This window comes from Achroia grisella, unplaced genomic scaffold (assembly GCF_030625045.1).
Source record: "Achroia grisella isolate CSIRO2021 unplaced genomic scaffold, CSIRO_AGI_Agris_v1 utg3972, whole genome shotgun sequence".
NCBI classification, from domain to species: domain Eukaryota; kingdom Metazoa; phylum Arthropoda; class Insecta; order Lepidoptera; family Pyralidae; genus Achroia; species Achroia grisella.
Window position 1 is genome coordinate 852,481 of NW_026712838.1, and position 22,664 is coordinate 875,144.

General features: G+C 28.8%; 1 protein-coding gene across 1 annotated transcript in view; it reads right to left on the reverse strand.

Moving 5' to 3' along the window:
* The window catches only part of LOC131844138 (sodium/hydrogen exchanger 9B2-like), a 41,768-nt gene that overhangs the window by 14,428 nt on the left and 4,676 nt on the right, over window positions 1–22,664 (reverse strand). The window contains exon 2 of the mRNA XM_059192938.1: window positions 6,727–6,998. Coding sequence (XP_059048921.1) covers window positions 6,727–6,998 — 272 coding nt within the window. The remainder of the gene's footprint in view (window positions 1–6,726; window positions 6,999–22,664) is intronic.

Below are 22,664 nucleotides of genomic sequence, written 5' to 3' on the forward strand. Positions count from 1 at the left end.
CACAGTAACGCCATACATACCTATTATACAAAACATAAATACTATGGGACATTATAATAACAAATTTTATATATTCATACACTTACAAATTAAAGTCTATCGTCACATAAAACAGTATAATTACATAACAAACACTGATTATGTATTAAAAAAAATCTATTATAAATAAGCATTAATACATTTTATCGAATACATTTATAATTTTATTAAAATTTATTAATACTTGAAGGAAGTTATGATTAATTACGATTTGTAAATGTTGTGTGAATATATTTGTGGTCGGAATTATTATTGCTGAATTTATGTTTTGGGCTTTATTGAAACAGATAGGTACCTACTGTGTAACATTATATTTTACTTAACACTAACATTTTAGTCTTATTCTTAGAATATACTTTGATAGCTATGTTTTATATTTAACTAGCTACTCGCCCCGGCTTCGCACGGGTGTACATGTATATAGTATATACATGTATATACCTTCATCTCGAATCACTCTATTTAATAAAAAAAAACTACTTCAAAATTCGTAGCATATTTTTAAAGATTTAAGCATATACATAGGGACACACAGCGACAGCAATTTTGTTTTATACTGTGTAATGATAAATACTTAGAATGTTATTTACAATCTCAGCTAATACTATGTATATCAACTTAGGTTGATATGTTGTGGCAGTTATATTTTGATGCTCAAGGAATTAAGTCAATATCTTTTTTACCGAACTATAGAAAAAGTATTTTATTATAAATTTAAATTCTGTGTCATCAGTACCAATGTAAGATTAAGTATTTATCAGATTTAAATTCATTGTCACATTAATTGGAGCGAAGCACAACATTTGCAGATTCTATACTAGATTACTTAGCGAATGAATTTTTGTTCACAAATGGTACTAATGTATTGAAGTGTGTTTATAATGGTTAGTTGCTGTATCTATAGCGCTACTGAATCTGCGCCACTGAATTTGACATTTAAAAAAACGAGTATCTCATTCATGATGGTGGGTTGGTTGCAATACACGTGAATGTTGGCGCAATATGAATGGTTGAGTATGTTGTAATATTCAGGTACATAAACATAATGATAAGTTGTTGGAACTTGATATACTGTCCATTAAAGGAAATGGGAAGCTTCGGTTACATTAACTCATGTTAAAATAGTAATTGTGTAATCATATCTTAAATAATAATAATAAACCTGGGCAATTCACATAGGACCACTAGTCTCAAGCTTGTACTTGGGACTAAACAATTGATATAAAGACATAAACATTATTTTTTGTGAATGCCGTATGCATTCAAAAAAAAAAAAAGAATAATACGTGCTAGATCACAGAGGACTGTTCTAAATCGATTAGATAAAGATTATAAAATAACAGTAAGTTTTAGGTGTACTTCCACCAGTGGAAGTAGATGATATACTAAGTCAACTTCAATAACCAACCAAAAGAAGTTAATACTAATATATTGTTTTGTATTTATTTATGTTATACTTTTTATCTTCGACTTCGTGACCGGGACTGATTTATATATGTATGTACTATAAAATAAACCACGTTTGTTAGTTTATGTGTTTACATGTAAAGCAAGTAGCAGTTTTCGACTCGGGTTTAACTTCTAATTTCTTAATTAACAACATAAGGAGACTTGTAGGTTTTGTTATTGCTATTATAGCTATGAATGGTAGGTTTTTAAAATAAAATTATAGTACATAGGCATTTAGAGTACTTGTCATTCAGATGATCGAAGAAGTATTTAAATAAGTGTGGTGGTTCTGAAGCTTATAATTTATTTACAAAATAACGTATATTTATTTTATTTTAATTCCATGATATTACAATAAGGGTTGGGATAATATTATGTCAAGAGGACCTGGACCCTGATGAACGCAAGTTACGATACATATTAGAAAGTCCTTGAGATACTTTAACTATTTTCCATAATACTTTTCTGATTTATGTGTATGTGTCTAATTTATTTTACTAATTTTATTTTTTAACTTTTTTAGTTATATATCAATAGCACGAGTATATATTATTCCGATAATTTATTATATATTTATATCGACATTGTCAGAGGACTAGATGAGTGTAAAGTAAGTTTGGAATCAAAAAGTACTAATCTGATTTTTAATCGTACAGAATAAATAAGTTTTATTATCTCCTCTTTTTCTTGTAGAAATCTTGCAAAATAATTTGCATATTTCCAGTATATCTAAATATATGGAAGAATTATTCTTATTACATGGTTTTTTAAGAGAAAACGCGCTAGATCAGTGACAAATTAATTGTAACATAATTTAACAATTAAATAGAGTTAACGTTACAGGTACATCCGATATGTAACCAAAATAGCTATACATGTGTGTGTAGTAGATAACTACGAATGTTTTACAATGGGATTGTTTATGGTATAACGACACTTGGATTCGCTCCGATAAATGTGATCAAATCGATAAGCCATACATAGACTTGTAGACGTATAGCAAACTGTTGTAACTGTATGATTCGTAAATACGTATTTCTACGCACAAAGGATATGTAACAGAAAGTATGAATATCCTTTATGTATATTATGAAAAATTTACAAATAATATTCATTATAATGAATATTGTTATTGTATGTTTAAAATATTATATGATTTATAAATTATCTATTATTATTCACCTACCTACATACTGAATACGAAGCATTTGCACAAATACGTAAAAATATACATTCATAATATGAATGAAGATCATATAAATTTGTTATTAATAATATATTCAAATATTATTTACATAGAAATGTATATACTCTTAATAAATTATAATTTCAGCAGAATTTATACTGGTTTTGTTGATACATGTTTGTACGCAAACACGTGTTAACTGTTAATTTTTATGAAACTGAATATTTAAACGGAAACTCACCAATGCCGGTTGAGTGCGTCTGTCTCAAGTGAAGAGTCTGATGGAAGGTAGCTGTCATAGTGACAACTGAGGCTGCTCTGAGACATTCTACATGGCACTCAGTGAGTCTTATTCACTAAAAGTATAGATCAGCGAACTAATGTAATTAATAATTTGCACGGGGGCATGCCGCACTGTACAGCATGCTCCACACCTATGCGGAGGCGATTGTGCATCTTATAAGAGAAGGTTCGGCTGCGAGTGAGCCACCCGCCGCGCCTCACCCCGGGCACGTGACTGCCTCTGTTCGTAGAGTTTCGCCGGCCGGCTGGCCGGTCATTGGCCGACGAATAAAAAGTTGCTTCAAGCACAACAGTAAACTCTTTGCCATAGAATTGCACTAATCATTGCCTGGGGCGGGTTGCCGTGTTGGAAACGAGGTGACAACTGAGTGAATAAGCCCGCGCCCCGCGGCGCTGTTGCTCTGTTTACATTATTGGTTGCTAACAACTGAAACATCGGTCGTATGGCTACGTCTGCGCCCGCGCCCGCACCCGCTCCCGCACCCAAGACCTCCGAGCCTTCTGCCCACATAAGTTTATGAATGTCGCGGCATACACTGTAGCGATAAAATGCACGAATCCGCACAATCGATTACATGTGGTTCTGTAATTATGGAGACATATTGCGGATAAAATTTCCATCATGACTTGCAGCCTGCCTATTATAGCTAGATAATAAGATATTGTACTACGTTATTCTATGTATCGGCAATTAAACCGTATAGATATAGTGATAATAATATGTCTCTTAAATTGAGATCTTATTATCAAATTATCTTATTCACAAATTATAAAAACAATTACTTTAAGAGAAAAGCTCGTATGAAAAATGATAGAGGTTATTCTGATTAGAATAACTGTAGATTGTTTTTACTTGTTGGGTATCACATATTGCACATGTGATTGTAAGGGACCCATAAGCACTTGTATTTGCAATTCTGTTGATGGATTATTAGGAAAATATGTTCTTTAATGTATTAGACTTTCAATGTCGTATTGGTTCGGATATATTGATGCTGCGAATTGGTTACGTATACTCGTTGAGTGGTATGCTTAGAAGATAGGGAATAACTAGATCGATTATGGCTAATTTTTCTCACAGATATCTATTAAGAAGTAGTATTACTACTATTGAAAAGCCGGAAGTAGTAACATATTTTTTATCTCATCTTTGATTCACCGCGCTGTTGTTATAGTTATATCTATTTTATAAGAAGTTTTGTTTTATAAGGGATATTTAATTAACTTCAATTTATTATACGTAAGTATTCTTTAATCAAAGGGGGTATCTTGTTGAAACATTTGTATTAAAATGTACCTTTAATGAGATGTCGGAATATGGTGGTATCAGGGATGTTTGAATGCGAACCTGGCTGAAATATTTCAAATGTTAATTTACAATTTTTTTAATATAATAGTTCTGTCTGACTCTTTGGCGATGAAACACCGATATGAAATCAAATTAATCACAGAGACTACTGTAGGTTCGCAAACAGTTGTAAAATTACCCTTTCTGTAGTTAGGGAATAAACGTTAAATTGGAGTCTGCTTATGGTATGATTCTAAGCTAAACTAACTTGATACCTTGGTACGTTTTGTTTATATTATCTACAACTATACGTACAATTATTTATATTTTATTCACGAATATATGTATTGATATATATATATATATCAATAGAAGATACGTTTAATAAAATTGGTTCATTATAACAACAATAATTTCAGTTATTCATTGTGAATCGTAGGCCTGCTTCAAAGATCACTTGGCAAATATTTGCTCATATTGAAATATCAATATATTCTAATGATAAGGTATTTTACAATATAAAAGAGTATAATATAATGTTTTACTCTGATGAGAAAATATAAATGAAATGTTCAAATTATGAACACGAGAAAAGGTAATTACTGCACATTGCTGAAAATACAATAGAAGACAATGATGACAATAGAAACCGAAATCATGTGATTGTTTGTTAATTGTTCTGTAGGAATTCTGTTAATGCTATGTCACTCAGTTATCCTTATTTGCATCATTATTATGAAAAATGTTATAATTTTTGAACACATCTAATAACAATATATTTTTGTCAATACAACTATGCATTATGTTACTTCGCTTTTTAAATTTGAATAAAATATTTAAGTAATTAGTAGTGGATTCCAAAACTTAATTTCTCAAATACCAATTATGATATGTATTAAAAATAACATGAATAAGGAGCGAATATTGAAGTTTGTTTTATTATTTTTACGACTAAACCTCTAAGTACCAAACGCATAAATGAATTCTATGTTGAGTTGATACAATATATGCCTTTCACAAAACATATTCACTCACGTGACGAGCTCACAAACCTACTGTAACTATATACTTTATTATGTATTTATATGTAGTATGTTTATGATTAACTAGTGAAAGGTAGTTACAATACTTGTATGGCGCTGTCAAATGAATAATGTTCATAACCAGTGACTCACTAACTTATATTTTATGCTATACATAAAAAAATACGTTACACATCGAGAGCTCACAAAAAAATATCTAATCACTACAAATATTCCGTTACGTACACACATTGTAAACCTCTGTTAAGAAAGCTTTGAACAGTGTTAAACGTTAAGTTTAATATAACATTATTAAAAATAAGTATATAGGTGTTTAAGTTATTTCTATAAATGTTTAGTAAATAGACCCATTTCTACATTGAGCAAAAGCAAAATATATATGTAATTTAATTTTTAAAATCAAATCAAATGTAGGCAGCAAAAACATAATATCTTTGTTTTTATTGCAACTGTACTGTTAAAAATAATTTGTCTACTTAATCGAATTAAATATTACCTATACAAGTTGGTTAGGTACTCTTTGCGGTTAGGTTTTGCTATTTAATAATCAATCTGTTTTTGTTATCGATTGAATTCTGTTTGAATTGAATTCTGTTTGAGTTCTCTTGAATTTAAAAAAAAAATGTTTTGTATAACATTTTAACGGCTGATATTCTTTCAGAAAACCATTTGAATGATGTATGAATTTTATAATGTTTATATGCTTAGCTAATTATAATATATTTCGTATTTTAAAATTAGTAAAGAAGATTTCATTTCCATTTGAAGCTAATATTTTTTTTACCATCACAATTCAGTGATTGTTTTATATGATTTTAATTATAATTTATTTATAATATTGATTATTCCATTTAAAGTTTTAGTTCTTTCTAAGGGCTATTCAAACAAATATTCAGAGAATCAAAAATCGTTTTTGTAAATTAACAGATAACATAGATGTTGCGAGATAAATCACCTATAAGTTAATCACTATTTATAATATTATAATGTATGTAGATAGGTACATCGATTTTATAAAAATCCAGTTGAAATTCTTGGCAGTTTAATTGAAATAGGTATCCTAACTGGATGGTTGAGTTAGTAATAGAGTTAATGTCTTATACACATATGTATATAGTACTTTGGTGAAGTACGTGAATACAATTTATTCAGATCAATCAATTTAGACCGAATACATAAGCGAAGTTTTTGGTAAAAAATATTTATATACGTATGGTATATATACATTAATTATATAAAAAGTACAAAACCATAGATATATGTGATTTATGTTCTAATATTTTGTTGCATAATAAATATATATGTGATTTATGCACATATATATTTATCATGCAAAAAAGTATTATATTATCAAATAATATAAACGTCTGATAAATTTTGTCATGCAATAAGTTTAGATACGTGACAGAATATTATACCTTTCGGATGGCAGATTTTCTCTATCTTTGCTGCTCTCGTCTGCCATAATGGATACTTTTCTTTTACCGTCTGGTGTGGTTGCTCTTGTTACCAAGTCAGTGGCAGGTACAAGTGTATTTGACGGTGGGTCTGTGAGTGGCACCGGCGCAGTCGCAGGCGCAGACACAGCAGTAGATTTCTGCTCACCTCCGTCGTTAGGCTGGTTCTGAAGATCACTCAAGTCGAAAGGATATTCTTTTATCGCAGTCATTCGGATACTGGTTTTTCGCACCTGAAATTAAAGGAAAGTGTTTTGATAAGTAATAAGATAAGTATTGATTACTACATCTGTTGACTGTTAGATTTGTAAAGTATAGTAAAATGACTTATTTGCTGTTAACTCGATAACGTTATAAGTATTGTGCTCCTTATAAATCTGTTTAACTTCTTATTAATATTATTAGTATTATTTTAATTACCGACAACATCCAAATGACAGGATACGGAGGCATTGTACCTCCGGAATGGCAAAGTATGAATGGTGGTATACCATAGGTAATAACTCGATGACCATGGTGCTTTTCATATAGGCGACAGTTACCATTTACCATCAGGTGAGCGGTCTTCTTTGCATTGCCATACCCAATCCATCCCAACCATATTATAGAAATAAAGGCCTATAGGTACTCCATCCTAACGAATGTTTGTGTTTAATCTAAATAAGAAATTGTTATGTTTGCAGTGGTTATAAATAGAACTGTTATTTCATCCTTTGAATTACATTGATTTACATGATTTGTTTGTAACGTACCTAGATTATACCATGGTAACTTTATTTCAATGTTCAATTTATTCAATTATCTTTAAGTGACTACTAGTAATTGAATAAATAAAATCATTTCATTGTTTTTTTTAAACCAATGACAATTACTTAGTCTTTACAAAGACATGTACAATACTTTTGATATACTATAATACTTTTCGTATCGTAACTTCTGGATAAATTGTGTTATTGACGTTCTTATTTTGCTTTTTAAATTATTATCTTCGTTTATTCATTATTCTAATGCTATTTTATTCTTCTAAACACAGGTACCTACATGTACCTATCGTAAATAAAGTTTTATTAGTAGTAAATGTTACATTGCCTATTTGGTAACTGGCTGGGTAATAAATGTTGAGGAAATAACGCTTACGGACGGCACAAATATATATTTAGTTATCCAACCAATGATAGTGATAACTAGGATACGGCCCGTCTGATGGTAAGATATTGTCGTAGCTCATTGTTGCCTTAGAAAAACAATTACATACTATACTAAGATAATTTAATATATCTACGTAGAATGAAAAAGAATGAGTATATAAAATTATTTAAGTTTTTATAATTAATTAATCTTAAATTAGTTACTGTCTTCATTAAGTCTACGTTTTGTTACAGTTTTTATAGTTGATCAATAAAGATATTTAAAAAGAAAATTACTGTGCGGAAAATCGAATAACAAAAAGAAAATGAATATTAAATTTGTGATAAATCATGGCAAAATCAATATTTTTTGAAAATTTAAAATACTTATTATGTATTGATAATGAGAATCGTTATCACTAGAGGAGCTATCTGTTTAGAGCATTAAATAAAATTTGTAAATTCAATTTAAAATAATATATAATATACCTAATTATTATGCATTGAAGGGGAATATAGATTTAAAGAAGATGTATTTATCTATAGATAACGTCTTTAAATTGATGTATACAGTACTTATATACTTAACTCAATTGTGTATTTTTGACATTGTTATTCATTATTATAATATGAAACATAAAATAAAAAATTGAAAAAAACTACACAGAATTATTTAATATAAAAATGCACAAAGTAATGAACTAAGATATAAAGAGGCTTTTTCGAAATTAAGTAGTACATAACTACATACAAGATCAAAGCAAACAGTGCGTGCCGCCGCAATATGATTCTCACGTATATATATATATATATATATATATACGTATTCTCTCTGCACGTCTTTCACGCGTAGGTATTGCTCGAGTTCCGACTGTTGACTGAAATTGTAAAGCGTGGTCTATCCTGAAAATTACCAGTCATTGATAGTGACATAAGTGCTCGGAATACGGATCAAGTTAAGGCACTGTTCCATAAAGGAATATGTTACATATACATGATGGTCGATACTCTATTTTGTTGCTTCGAGAGCAAAATAATAATATATACAGTAAATTCTTTATACAGGAGTAGATTCTTTATAGTAGGAGTGAAATTTTGCAAATTCATTTTCAATGGAGATTGAAGTTAACATGTATCGGTATGAAATATAAGAAGCAATTTAAATAAATCCACAATTTATTAAGATAATAAAATACTATCCAGCCATAATCAGCCTTATATATTACAATATAAACTAACTATGATGAGATTAACAAAGAATATTTATTTTTAATCCCTAAAAATAAATAAGTATATTATGAACTACTATGTGACCGTTTCTTTAACGCCTGCTTATTTTAAAACCGCAATGTAGCGGCGAAAATTTTGTTGCTAGAAGTAACCTTAATAATATACATAAAAATATCTTAATAAGATTTATAACAACGTTTAGTTCGTGTTTACCACTAAAAATAGAAAACATGTTATTTAGTTTATATCATTATCTCATAATATAAGACAAAACTATATTTTAAAGTACAATGTACATTATCAGTAATTAGACACCATTGAGGTTTTAAAACATTACGATGGGTTATTTTATAACTTATGATGGCTTATTTTATAACAGGCATTTTAATATTAGCATTTTATTACACTATGTTTAATGACTTAATTATAGGATAATGGTACGTTTGTACCTGTGAACCTGAAAACGAATGTTTTAATTAAGTATTATTTATTTTCAGATAATAGTACAATAATCTAAAGCTTTTAAAGATGCACGACGCACATGTAATCAAAATATCTAAATTATGACGAAAAACTCGTAATCGCGGCATCGGCAGCGCGTTTTATAAGGTACCTAACTGACCCGCGTCTACTTAATCTGCGTCACCCTTTTCTTCTTTTCGCAACATTTTTTATTCCTGTTCCGCTCTTATTAGTTATAGCGTTATGTTATACAGCCGATAATGGGTTATCTAATAGTAAAAGATTATTTTCAATTGGAAGTAGTAGTTCTTGACATTAGCGCATTCAACCAACAACCAACCAACTCCTAAGCATTATTCTGTTAGCATCTCTTTGTATATATATCAGCAAAGGTGTAATTAAGCATGTACCTAATATTACAGGCAATATATAAGTAAATTTAATGTAACGAACAGTTTGACTCAACTATTGTTTAAAAGGTCGTTTAAAGCGTCGATATATTTAATTGAGTAGGTAAATGAGTTCGAATATTGACAGTAGTGGTTGTCAGGCTGTCGCCGAGTATTTATTTGCTTAAGTGGTCTCATCACAATCACATGATCGCTCACGAGGAGCCGACCACGAGTTCTTAATCAGTTAGTGTATGCGTGTGTGCTGCCGGCTGCCACGCGCCTCTTTACGCTTATCGTTATTGGATTGCTCATCCAATCAGACTCACGACTCATTTGTTATGAGACCTTAATTAAAAAGGTAAAGGCCGTTGACTTTAGTGAATACTAAGCGTTACTCTAGAATTTCCTCGTTACAGGCAGAAATGTAAGAAGTGTAGTTATGATTTTTTTTAAAACGAACGTAGTTTTTATTTCTTAAATAGTTACTACACAATATTTATAAGTACTACAGTTTAAAATTTTGTTTATGAAAATATGTTTTAAATTCCTGCTATTTTCCAGACTATTTTATGAAGAATATTTAATTAAGTTTTTATAAAAATATATTATATTTTAAAAAATGTTAAAAATATTATTAAAATTAATTACCTAAATTCGATTTTATGGTAGAATTAAATATCAAATTATAAAAACGCGCTAACTCTTCGTAACGGAAAGGTGGACTGTATTGGTGTCTAAAGGATATTTCCAACGGCCATCTCTTCTTGAGGATCGGTCCTCAGTACTCAGGTACTGCAAAACTTAAGAACTTATCTATTATGTTCTATCTTTATTACCTTTGATTTTAAGAACAAATATTACAGATTATAGTAGTCATTCTCATAATTACCGCGTTAAAGTAATGAACAAAGATGACAAACAACGTATTTGTTTTGATGCCCATTATTCTTAGTAACAAGCTATTTTGACGAGATAATAAGAGCTCGTTAAATTAAACTTCACAATATTCTTCCCAGCTTGCATATTCAATGCAATTCAATTGAACTACATATAGGTCCAACACAATTGAGTTATAGACAGCTAAACGAATTTCAATAATAAATATTGATAATGTAAAGCAATAATTTGTAATAAAATATTAAAGTATGCCGAACTTGACGTTTGTATTCACAGATAGAGTTACAATATGTGTATAGTCAACGTAGAATCATTCATTATGACATTATCGTCTTAAAATTCCACGCGTACAAATTTGTGAGCTCAGCTAGTTTATGAATGTAATCCAATTTTCAGAACAATAATTAAATAAGACTTTTTATGTACTAATAATTTTCTTAAAGTATGATTATTTATCCGTAGATCGGTAGATAATTCTCATATGCATAGTTGAGTGTTTTTTAATGTATTTTAAATAATATTTTTTTACATATGCATATAAGTTAAACACGGCCTAACGAATTTGATATATATTACTGCTATTAAGGTATTTGAAATAACCTTGATAACTAAATGACCCTCGGGGTGGTAAAGTAAAATATAGTTTCCGAATAATTATTTCCTATTGTTTTAGACACATGGATACAGACACAGTATTTTATTTCATATAAAATTATGATTTTAATATCCTACTAAAATATTATATAACCAATAAAATTAATAAATGACATCTTAGTGCCTTAGTAAATCATATTATATCTAACATTACAATTTTTTCGAGAAAATCTAAAAGAACTTACACCCAAAAGGGCGTGAGTTTAAAACTGGCCAACACAAAAAAAAACAAATTATATTATTAATAAGCACTCTATCAATGTCACACATTTTTTTGTAACTGCTTATTAAGTGCCTCACCAGGCAAAGGAGTATGACAGGACGACGATGAAATCAAGTACATCGTGGCAATTTCATTACAAATTAAAAAATTACGGTAGTTTCCGGGGGGGACTGCGAGGTTTTGACCGACCGACAGGTCAAACTAGCAGGATATATTATTAGCAAAGAGGTCACTAGCGCCCAATACTGACAATGCCTCTCCCAATAGTCATGAAATTTTGTATGTATGATGCGACATAGTTTGTTTTTATATCGCACAATAAATATATATCAGCGAGTGATCAGTATTCAGGTAAGTAAAAACTAAAATTTTGAAAGTAGTAGCTACTCAATGCGGAAGTTATTGTTCATTAGATGCTATGACGTGTGACAGTATGAAATAAATATGGCAGCTACAAATTGTCAAAAACTTGCGAAATTAAGAATTGGGTTTTCTGACTTCGTCATGCATTGTTTATTGATACAAAAAAGGTAAAAATTGATTGGTATATAACTCTTAAATGAAAGTACATAATGTTGTGCTTTATATAGATTTCGGTCTTTGACGTTAAACAATTCGTAGTTATTTTGAAGACAATTCCATACATAGACATAGAAGGCCGACATTATTTACATTATGAGTATGATTGTAGCTATTCTAATCACTCAAATTTGTTATATGGAATTACGAAAATTGCTTAACCATTTTATTAAACAATCATCTTGTAAAAATATCTATCTGCTTTCTCTCATTTAAAATAATATTTCAACTACCTAAAATTGAAGTAAATATGTCCAAGTAACTTAACACTCGTAAATTAAGCCGCGAAATTCGTGTATTGTGTTGACAGTAATTATATGCGACTTGTTTTTATAAAATGTAAGAAGATGGAAAAATTCAATATTTAAAAATGAAAATAAAAATCTGCAGCTCAAGCAAAACAAACATAGAATTTTATTTACATATTGATGCAAACTGTAGTTTCAAATAACATTGTTTTTATAATATTGTCTGTTTCCAACCGACTGTTAAAAGAGTTTTTAAATTCAACCGTTTTTTTTGTTAACTGATAACAGCACTAATGTTACTAACAAGTTTGTAGCAAGTTTGGACATAGCTCGTTCTACATATATTTGAAGGTACAATTTTCTTTTATTTCGATATCACTTACAGTTAGATGGCATGGGCGCAGTGTAGCAATTCAAATATGTAGCATTGTCACTTGTACTCTCACCCACACTTTTCGTTATTTTTTTATTTTCAGGAATCTCTCTCTCCCTTTCAGTATTCATGACAAAGTTTACAGTTACTTTAAAAAAGACTTTAAATATAAATTTAAAATATTTTTTATAGTAGATGCCTATATAAATAAATATAATAGTAACTTCATTAAATTATAACGATATTACAATATATCTATCGTCATTCATAAAAGAAATGAAATAGTGGTATCGTGTAGAATTATATTAATATATATTTTGTGACATTTTGATATGTAGTATTATTACTTTACTCACATTAATAATAATCACCATTATTCTATAATATTTACCATTAAATATGTTACGCATTAGTACACAGATGTTCTATTTTTTATCAATTGAACTGACAACATCACCTACCTACAAATATGCCATAACTGAACGATTCATATTTTAATACACGTCACTGTCATCCTGATATATATATATATCTTTATTGTCCGACTCTACATTTAAAATAATTAAACAAACATACAATCCACCCGCAGTTCGTAATAATGGTGTTTGTAAATATTTTCTTGTTAATACTAGTTATTAGGTATTAGGTAGGTATAATAGTTATACCTACCAAAACTTTTCTGTATAGCTTATGCATATGTTACGATTATCCCTCAATAAAATTGTAATTATGAAATCAGACATTACTTATGAGGCACCAATTTAATGCTATACACATATTATTTTATTATTCATAGCATCAACTATCCTATTTACATATATAATAAGTTTGTACCTTAGAGGATAAAATGATTATATTGCAGTTCTTACTGTTTGGTTGGTTCTTATAGTTTTTCTTGAAATGTTTAGTTTTATTTGCAATCAATTTTTAAAGGAAAATTTATTATTACTGTTCATTTAAATATTATAGTAGGAATTTGACAGGATTGACCGTAACTTTCATTGTTCTTTTTGTAATGAACCAATTTTGTCAAGATCAAACTTTATTTCCCTTGGAATCATCATCATTACATAGTATAAAACAAAGTCCTAGTTGCTGACTCTCCGTCCACATGTATGCTTAAAAGATTTAAGCATAACTACGCAACGGATTTTGAAGTGGTTTTTTTAATAGACAGAGTGATTCTAGAGGAATGTTTTTATAGATATAATATTACACATGTTATACATATAAAACCCGTGTGAAGCCGGGGCGAGTATCTAGTAACTTAGAAATCATCATTTAAATAATACCTGTATATAAACTTACTATTCTGCTTGGATACTGATATTATAAATATTACATAGATCATTTAAATTTCTGTTCATTTCATAAAATACGAAATATTTATTAGCAGTGAACAAGTTATTCACAATAATACGAAGAAGTTACTTAATAGATTAGGTGACTGTAGCTTTTTGACATTTCAATCAAAACGGTGCTAATCTTTTCAGACGTTGTAGGTTGTTTAAATAATGTATTTACAATATGCTTAGTGTGATGGTCACTGTATCCATGAACTAATAGCGAAATCACAATCTGTTCATAAGCGATCACATCAAAATAAGAAAACCTAACAAAATATTTATTTAAGAAAGTATATGAACCGGATCTTACTATGGTAGAGTCGCAAAACGAGGGTGAAAGTAAACGGGGAGTTCTATGCAAATCGTATTAAATGTGCAAAAATTATTATTTTAAAATATTTTTGACACCATAAACACTACACAAACGCTATAGATATTAACATAACAAAGGTTTAATTAAATGCACAACATCGTTCAATTAAAATCTCTCGTTATATCTATTCATTTAAATAATTTTCGTCAATAAATATCGTAAAATTCCTTATAATGCCGCTAATAGATTTATTTCTCTAAGGGGAAGGGAAGATCTTTATTGAGTGTTGAAGACGTACTTGTTAGGTAGGAAGCTAGGTTTCATTCCGATCTATGCTTCTGTTGCACACATATATGATTTGTTCCTCTAGTTACTTTTCGACCATCATAGGGTTTATAAAGTGTGTGATGTATGTGATATAAAGGTATATATAATACTCATTACATTGTCAATGGAAGGTACATATTTAATACAATATTATTTTTGTCAGTACCTTACAGTCATATAAACAGGAGATACTTTATAAACGCGTAACAAAAAGTTTTAGTTGGTTTTTATAATTAACTATTGTATAATACTACGACTACTAACGTTACTATTGTATAATAGTGTAGTATTTGATACTATATTACTGAAACTATTGAATTCAATAATTTATTATAGGCGTAAAAACTTACTATTCAATAAAAATTCTGAAAGCAAAATTTTTTTAAGAAATTTACATTATTATGTTTAAAAAAATAAATATATTCCCCTTAATTTTTTTATGTTGTAGGTCATTAGCTACTCAATATTAAATAGTATATTATTGTTACAGGCGGAAAAATACTAACTGAAAATCAGTAAGTGTAATCAAATACATTCTTATAGATCAAAAAGATATGATATAATATGTCAAGTAATTTAGAAGGATTTCTGCTAAATATTCATCTATAAAAGTTGTTTATTTATTTCAGACGTAGGTGATAAACAATTAAAAACATTCTTTTTAATCTGAAATCGAATATTTGCATCCGCCAACTCAGGGCAAAACAGAAAGGTTTCTTTTTCTCGACTACTTCTCCTGTACTTTCCTTCTACTATATATATAACTGCATTAATGTAAGCCTTGTATTAAAATAAATTAGTGCCATCGTAAATCCAAATATATATATATATATATATATTTAATAAATAAAAACTAAAAATCAGTCTTTGTTATTGAATTGATAATAATAAATCGCTGATTACTATTCTCAGTTTACTCTTTAGTTATAATCATTTAAATAAATAAATTTAACTGAAAATACCCTTGAACACTATTAGGATCTGTTAAAAGCATAATTTAATCACGGCTTTATCAGTTAGGTTTAAGCAAAATGAATTTCTGTGCTTATGGATTAATATTATGTGTAGTAGATAATTTAATAAGCCATAAAAATGTATGTATAATGTAATAAATTATACTATAAATATGCTTTAAATGAATTTCAAATATTTATTTTGTTTGGGAAATACTACGGTACCCTTCACAACATTAAAATAGAAGACATACGAATCATAGTATATCATACGAATTCATTCAATCATTGTTTTCATTTATGATTGGCGGTATAAGTTTATAATAAAATTTGTACATCTCTGATTTAATTTAGTTTTGAACACTAGTTAATTACGTTACGAATTAAACTTATTAAATTATATTAACAGTATGAATAACATAACACTGATATTAATTATAATATATACAAGATATGTAATAAATTACGTACCATAAAAAATATCGCAAACATAAAAAAATATTCAGTATGCTGTAAAGAGGCGATGAAATGCCTGTCGAAAATTATATTATTATAGTTATTGACTAACCATTTTGTCGTCCGCTTGAGAGTGTATCCGTGTGACTCAATCACACATGACTGCTTACAAATGTAATGAAGTTTGGATGCGCGCGGGTGTCCTGTCCACTATGTATGTGTGGATGGTACTAAACTATATAATGCATTGGCGATGTATTATTTACTAAACGGTGCCCCTGACAATTGAAACATTAGTGTTGATTTGTTTAACACTGCTTACGATATTCTATATCACTCTATTAACACGTTTTTGCGTATGAATGTTTGCTCGTTACAATAGAAAGGATTATTTTCTTTTAAAAGAATTGTGGTTAATATTTTATGGGAACATTATTGGATCTTTTGACCTCATATTCGCTTCAGGAAGGCACATCATTATTATTACTATCATACTCATTTGTATTTATCTTGGTTGTTTGGTTTTACTATTTTTTAAGTATTTACTAAATTTGCTGTGTTTTGTATATTAAAATCATTTAAAGCAGTCGCTCTAAAAATATGGTTAGAAACTAAAGGACACCATTATATATATGTTATATTTTTTAGCAATAGTTTTCAGTTTTTTGCCATAGAATTGGTCTAGAGAACAAAAATGCTTAATTGAGACTTTTACTGAATTATGATACACAGATAAAAGCTAAACTTTAATATCTTTAATGGTACCTTACTACATTCAGAGGGTTTATTAATATTGAATTATTTCTGATTAATTGTTTCGAATCATTATTTTTACTTTGCAAAACTACTTATTAACCACAATGAAAGCAAGGTGGTTCCAATGTTTCTGATTCTGCTCAGTTGCTTACTACAGCATTTTACGTATACGACAGTAGAAAATATAAAGACATAAGAAAAAATTACAGGAATAAAATAAAATATGATGCTAATTGTTAACTGTTAACATTTTTAGTTTTTTATTAGTATAAATGTAAATTAATATTTATATATAACTATATCCTTTTAGTATTGCACATACTAGGATTCATATATTAGGATAGGTCATAAAATAAATAACATATTACGTTTCATCAGCGTTTGTACTATTTAATATGCCCCCATCGTTTGTGATAATAATTCTATGACGCGCTGAGGCACGTCATCTATCTCAAGACCACTTTACTGATACGTAACTGGACTTAATAGTATAGGAATTATCAATAAAATTCCATATAAATATTTTATTTTTTCTATTAATTTTGGATTAAGTTACATACTATACGTACGTAAGAGAAAACAAATGCATTTATATTTTCTACTGTCTTATCTATGAATATTGAATTCGCATTGATATAATAAATATAAATGAAAATCCCAAAATTTCTTATAGTTTTCTTTCATAAGAATCTTCTCCTGTTTATTATTATTAAGAATCTTCTCCTTTTTATTATCTCCTGTTTATACTACACACAAGACAAAAAATAACTAGCATTGTCGGTCCAGCGATTCACGCGTAATGCCGTGACCAAAGGAAATAGGGATTATACAGTCGATACCTACTCGAACTCCATGAACAATAGACACGTTATTTTATCTCGAGTTTTTGTTTGAATTTTGCTTAAAAATCCTGACTAGACCTGACAAGATATAGAGGAGTAACAAGTGACACTGTGATGACATTATCCTTATTTATTAGTTGTTTAAACCTTTCAATTCAATAAACATGTGATATTATATAACATACAAAATCCGTTATCAAAATAAATAAGATTTATTGTTTTTTTCTAGAACAATAATCAAGTTAGAGCTGTGTTTAAAATTTCATGAGGAACATTACTTCCCACTGTCTTATAATGTACTAATGTATTTATCTCAAGTTTACTTACAGCTTTTTTAATATTACTTAATTACTCATTTTCAAGTTTATATATCTGGCGTGTTCAAGTTTATATATCTAGCGTGTAACATTAATTTGTGGTTAATGGTATACTAGTCTTCATGGCAATTGAAGTAATAATATATAATATTGAGTAATTTCCATAGCTTTAGCTGTGCAAAGTAGTTATCCTTATTCGGATAGAAATTATGTCTCATGCATTTACTAAAAACTATTAAAATATTAAAACTGCGTTGGTTAAAAAGAATAGTTAAAAGGTATCACGTGTAGTAGTGGTACTGTTGTTAAGTGCCCGGCTCTTATATTATAATCAATGAAGTCTCTATTGTAGAGTACAATCAAGTAATATCAAAGTTATATTACGTAACGGTATTGTTTTATCTTACTTTTCACGTCATGAAAGTCTATTATCACAGAATATATAATAGTACTATGCTATTATGTAAGAATATACTGTGACGTCGAAGCCTTTGCAAATATTTTTATTAATATATTGTTTTAGCAAATATTAAAAAAGAAAAAAAAATAGTTTTAGTATTATATTGTATTTGGACTGTAAAAAGGTATTATATTATTATTGTAGTCACTATGTTAGTGAAAAAGAGTATCTACATAAGCCAAAAGCTAACGAAAGTATTTATGAAACTGAAATTTTCTCTTAAACAAGAAAAGAAGATAATCAAAATAAAATATTTGAGAACTTTCATATAAACAACATGGTCAGGTTAATATAAAAGTTCGAAGTATATTTTCAGATTTCCATTTTATTTCTTTGTGTTGTTGTTCTGTTTCATAGTTTTCTATTTAGATTTTGACTTAGTCTATCCTTCACGATTGACACTGTATACCTACATATAAAAATCTAAATGTCTCAAAAGTGTCTGCAGATTAGATAATTCAGTAAACAATATGTATAACATCTACGGATATTCCGAGAAGTCATGGAGTCTGTTGTTTACTTTTGTAATGATCATTTGACAGTATTGATTAAATACTTTGAAAACACATGTTGAACACAACCCTATATTTAGTTCATATGTTAAAGTTGTAAATTATCGTGATATAGTAGTTAAAATTTTCCCACTGTTTCAAGTTATTGTACTTTCAAGTTATTGTATCCTCTTATTATTATTTCCTACTCATCTTGAGCCTTGAACTGAGGCCATACCTATGTAAAATTCTATGCGAACGTGTTAAAAACAACGACTTACGTAAAATGACGTAGTTAAACAAATATAACAAAAGATTTATTTATTTTAAATATTATAATAATGTACACGTAAACAGCGAACCGAAATGAGAAATGAAAATATTCAAGTCTAATTTTTAGACCTGTTGAAATTTTGAAAAATCAATCTAACGTCTATAAATAAACAGGCATTGAGACATTTTTTAATTTTTCGCTGTATCTGTATATGTGTATATGAAAATTCGATCGGACATCGTAACTTAAACTATTTATAAAAAGTTAATTCTGTAAAATTACCAAATCCTATCCAAGGAAGGAAGTTGTTATTTTTCGTAGCCGTCAATACTCAAGTACAATAGTAGAGTCTATTTGAATATAAATGGCGTGAAATATAGCGAATGTAAGTACTCAACGGGCTCCTATTTAACTTTCATATTATGTTTATATTGAACCTGGTGAAAATTAAAAATATTAAGCATTATTCTTATAACGTTCTAGGAGAAAAAGAAAAAATAACTTGTTGTTTTCTTTTGTTTTTGAATTTAACATTTTGTGTCCATTAAATTAATGTTCTTTATTTATCGTAAAAGACTTTTCTTGTAATAAGGACTATAAAATATAATTAAAGTATAAATCAAACATTATAATATTATCTGATGGTAGTTGTTCCTTAACACATTAATATCCTTGAATGCTTTATATAAACAAATTTTGAACACCTTACAATTGAGTACAAATCCATAGAAATATTATTATATCTATCTGTCAATTTATTTAATGTACTGAATATTAATTTAACTTAACTCTAACAAATATCTCTAACTCTTTTAACAAAAAAATTAAATATTGATGATTAATAATAATTATAATAAATAAATTACGCACCTTTAAACTGATAAATCACCGTCTAATACTAAACATCGGCGAGATGTCGATTAAATGCTTCGTTTATATCCGATAACTATTCGTGATCCATCTTCGATATTGAAATATACAGTGGAAAAATAATAAATATGCAGAGCAAACGTTTGATCTGTACTAAAGTTGAATATATCGTGTAACGTTCACGTATCGACGTAGCGACGTCACCCGCGTCAGGTGGGACCGTCTTGTCCGTTTAGTCACGAGGCTTAAGTGGACACAGCTTTAGATAAAGGATAAGGACGAGATGAGAGCTCAAAATGACTATGCACACTGCCGCACGCTTAGTCGGAGTCTCACTGAACGTTAACGAGACCAGTCTCGTCTAAGGGCGATCGACAATAATTCCACTACAAATATCAGCCTCGAATTTTCAGTAAACATAAGTATTGCTTCCCGTGTTTACACGTTTAGATAAAGAATTGGCTGATTTGAATAGAATGACACAATCAGTTATGTCCATGACTACATAAGGGATATATACATTGTTTCATTTATTAGCATAACACGGTTAATGAGCTATGAACAATTTGTTAGATATATAAGCAACGGTTGACATTTTATGGATATTTTGGTTAACAAAAATTCGTATATAAGGGAATGGATTTTTATGAGTACTGGACTACTGGACTTTCTTTTGTTGTTGTGTGCATTTGTCTGTCACGTAGAGACAATAAAAAACCGTATTCTTGGAGAAAACGCATATGGTAAATAACTAACGATATTTACATAGCAGAACTATAACTTTCCGACGTCCATGACAATATTGCTTAAACGGGTAAATTGATCTTACATGCAGAATAATTTTAATTGTATTATTACAAACTGTCTTATTGTATTTGTCCTCGCATTAAATAACGGTTTTAATATAGTTGAGCGTCCACGTTTATTGTATTATATATATACTGTGGAGGTAATATTAACATTAGTGTACCAAATGTAATATTACGATTCAAATAACTGTGTTACATGATAAGTAAGATAGGTACGACATTAGTTTCGTCGTCTTTGTATCTGATGAAACAAGTTGTCATAAAAGGTTTTTTTTTATTTCGGTCGCAAATTTTTGTTGTGATAAATAAATTCAAGTTGTAAGTTTGGTCAATCTGTTAAAATTAATTCGAATCTATGTTAGTCATATTGTGGTGATAGTATTTTGTCGATTGCAAGAAATATCTTATTTCTTACTTATTACAATTATTTATTAAACTGTTTACAGTTTAATAAGGAAAAAGTTATAATAAATAAAGAAAGACACAGATAGCCTTGCATTATTAATACGCATTTGTATTATTAATAGGAACCTGATGTTATGAGGATTTTTGTCAGTTGTATTTTTTTAGAAAAATAAAAACAAATAAATCAAACCCCGGTTTCTTCAAATGCAGTATTAAGAGTAATTTTTTAACTAACATTGAACACTGTTTTTATTACGAATTGATATTATTATATTAGATAAATATATACTAAGGAGTTTAACTAATTATAACCATGTTATTAAGTACTCGTACCTAAGCATATAAATATTTTTTTGATTATGTGGGCTAACAATAGATATCAATGAATTTTGACACTTGAAGTGGGATGGGTAATACATTGAATTAAAACTCCTGGTACCTCTATATATAATGAAAGTAAATGGTAAAATATAAATGTTAGAAATGAAAAATTTCACAATATTCTACAATATTGTGAACCAGTTCTTCCCCATTATATATTTTCCCTTATCATAAATACACTTTCCTAAGTGTCTAACTTGGACTTAGTGTGTAAGTTAGACTACTTTTATTTTAGAAATTTAATTTATTTTAATAAATTTGTAATTCTATGCGGACCAAGTCGCGAGTAACAAGGTGGTATTGTATAAATTCGTAGTTAATATATTATTTTTTTAAGACCTTTTCGTATGGACGTAGTAAACTGATAGGCTACGATGCTTTCGATTTTCCTCAATGTGAATTTATATTGCTTTATAAATTGTACGATATATTTTTTGTGACAACAATATGAAAAATATAGTTACATTGATTTGTTATTAAATCTGACATTTTCAGGTCTTTCTCTCTTTTTATGATAAACACTTATGATAATTTAGAAGTATAGGTACTTAAACAATGTTTGATAAAAAATATTTATCGAAATCGACCTCGAATACTGAATAGCCTATCACATAATTGACGATGTGTCTGAGAATTTAACAAACTATCATTTGTGATGCAACAGAGTAGATATTGTTTTTTGAATTCGATATACGTAAACACTGGATTATGATT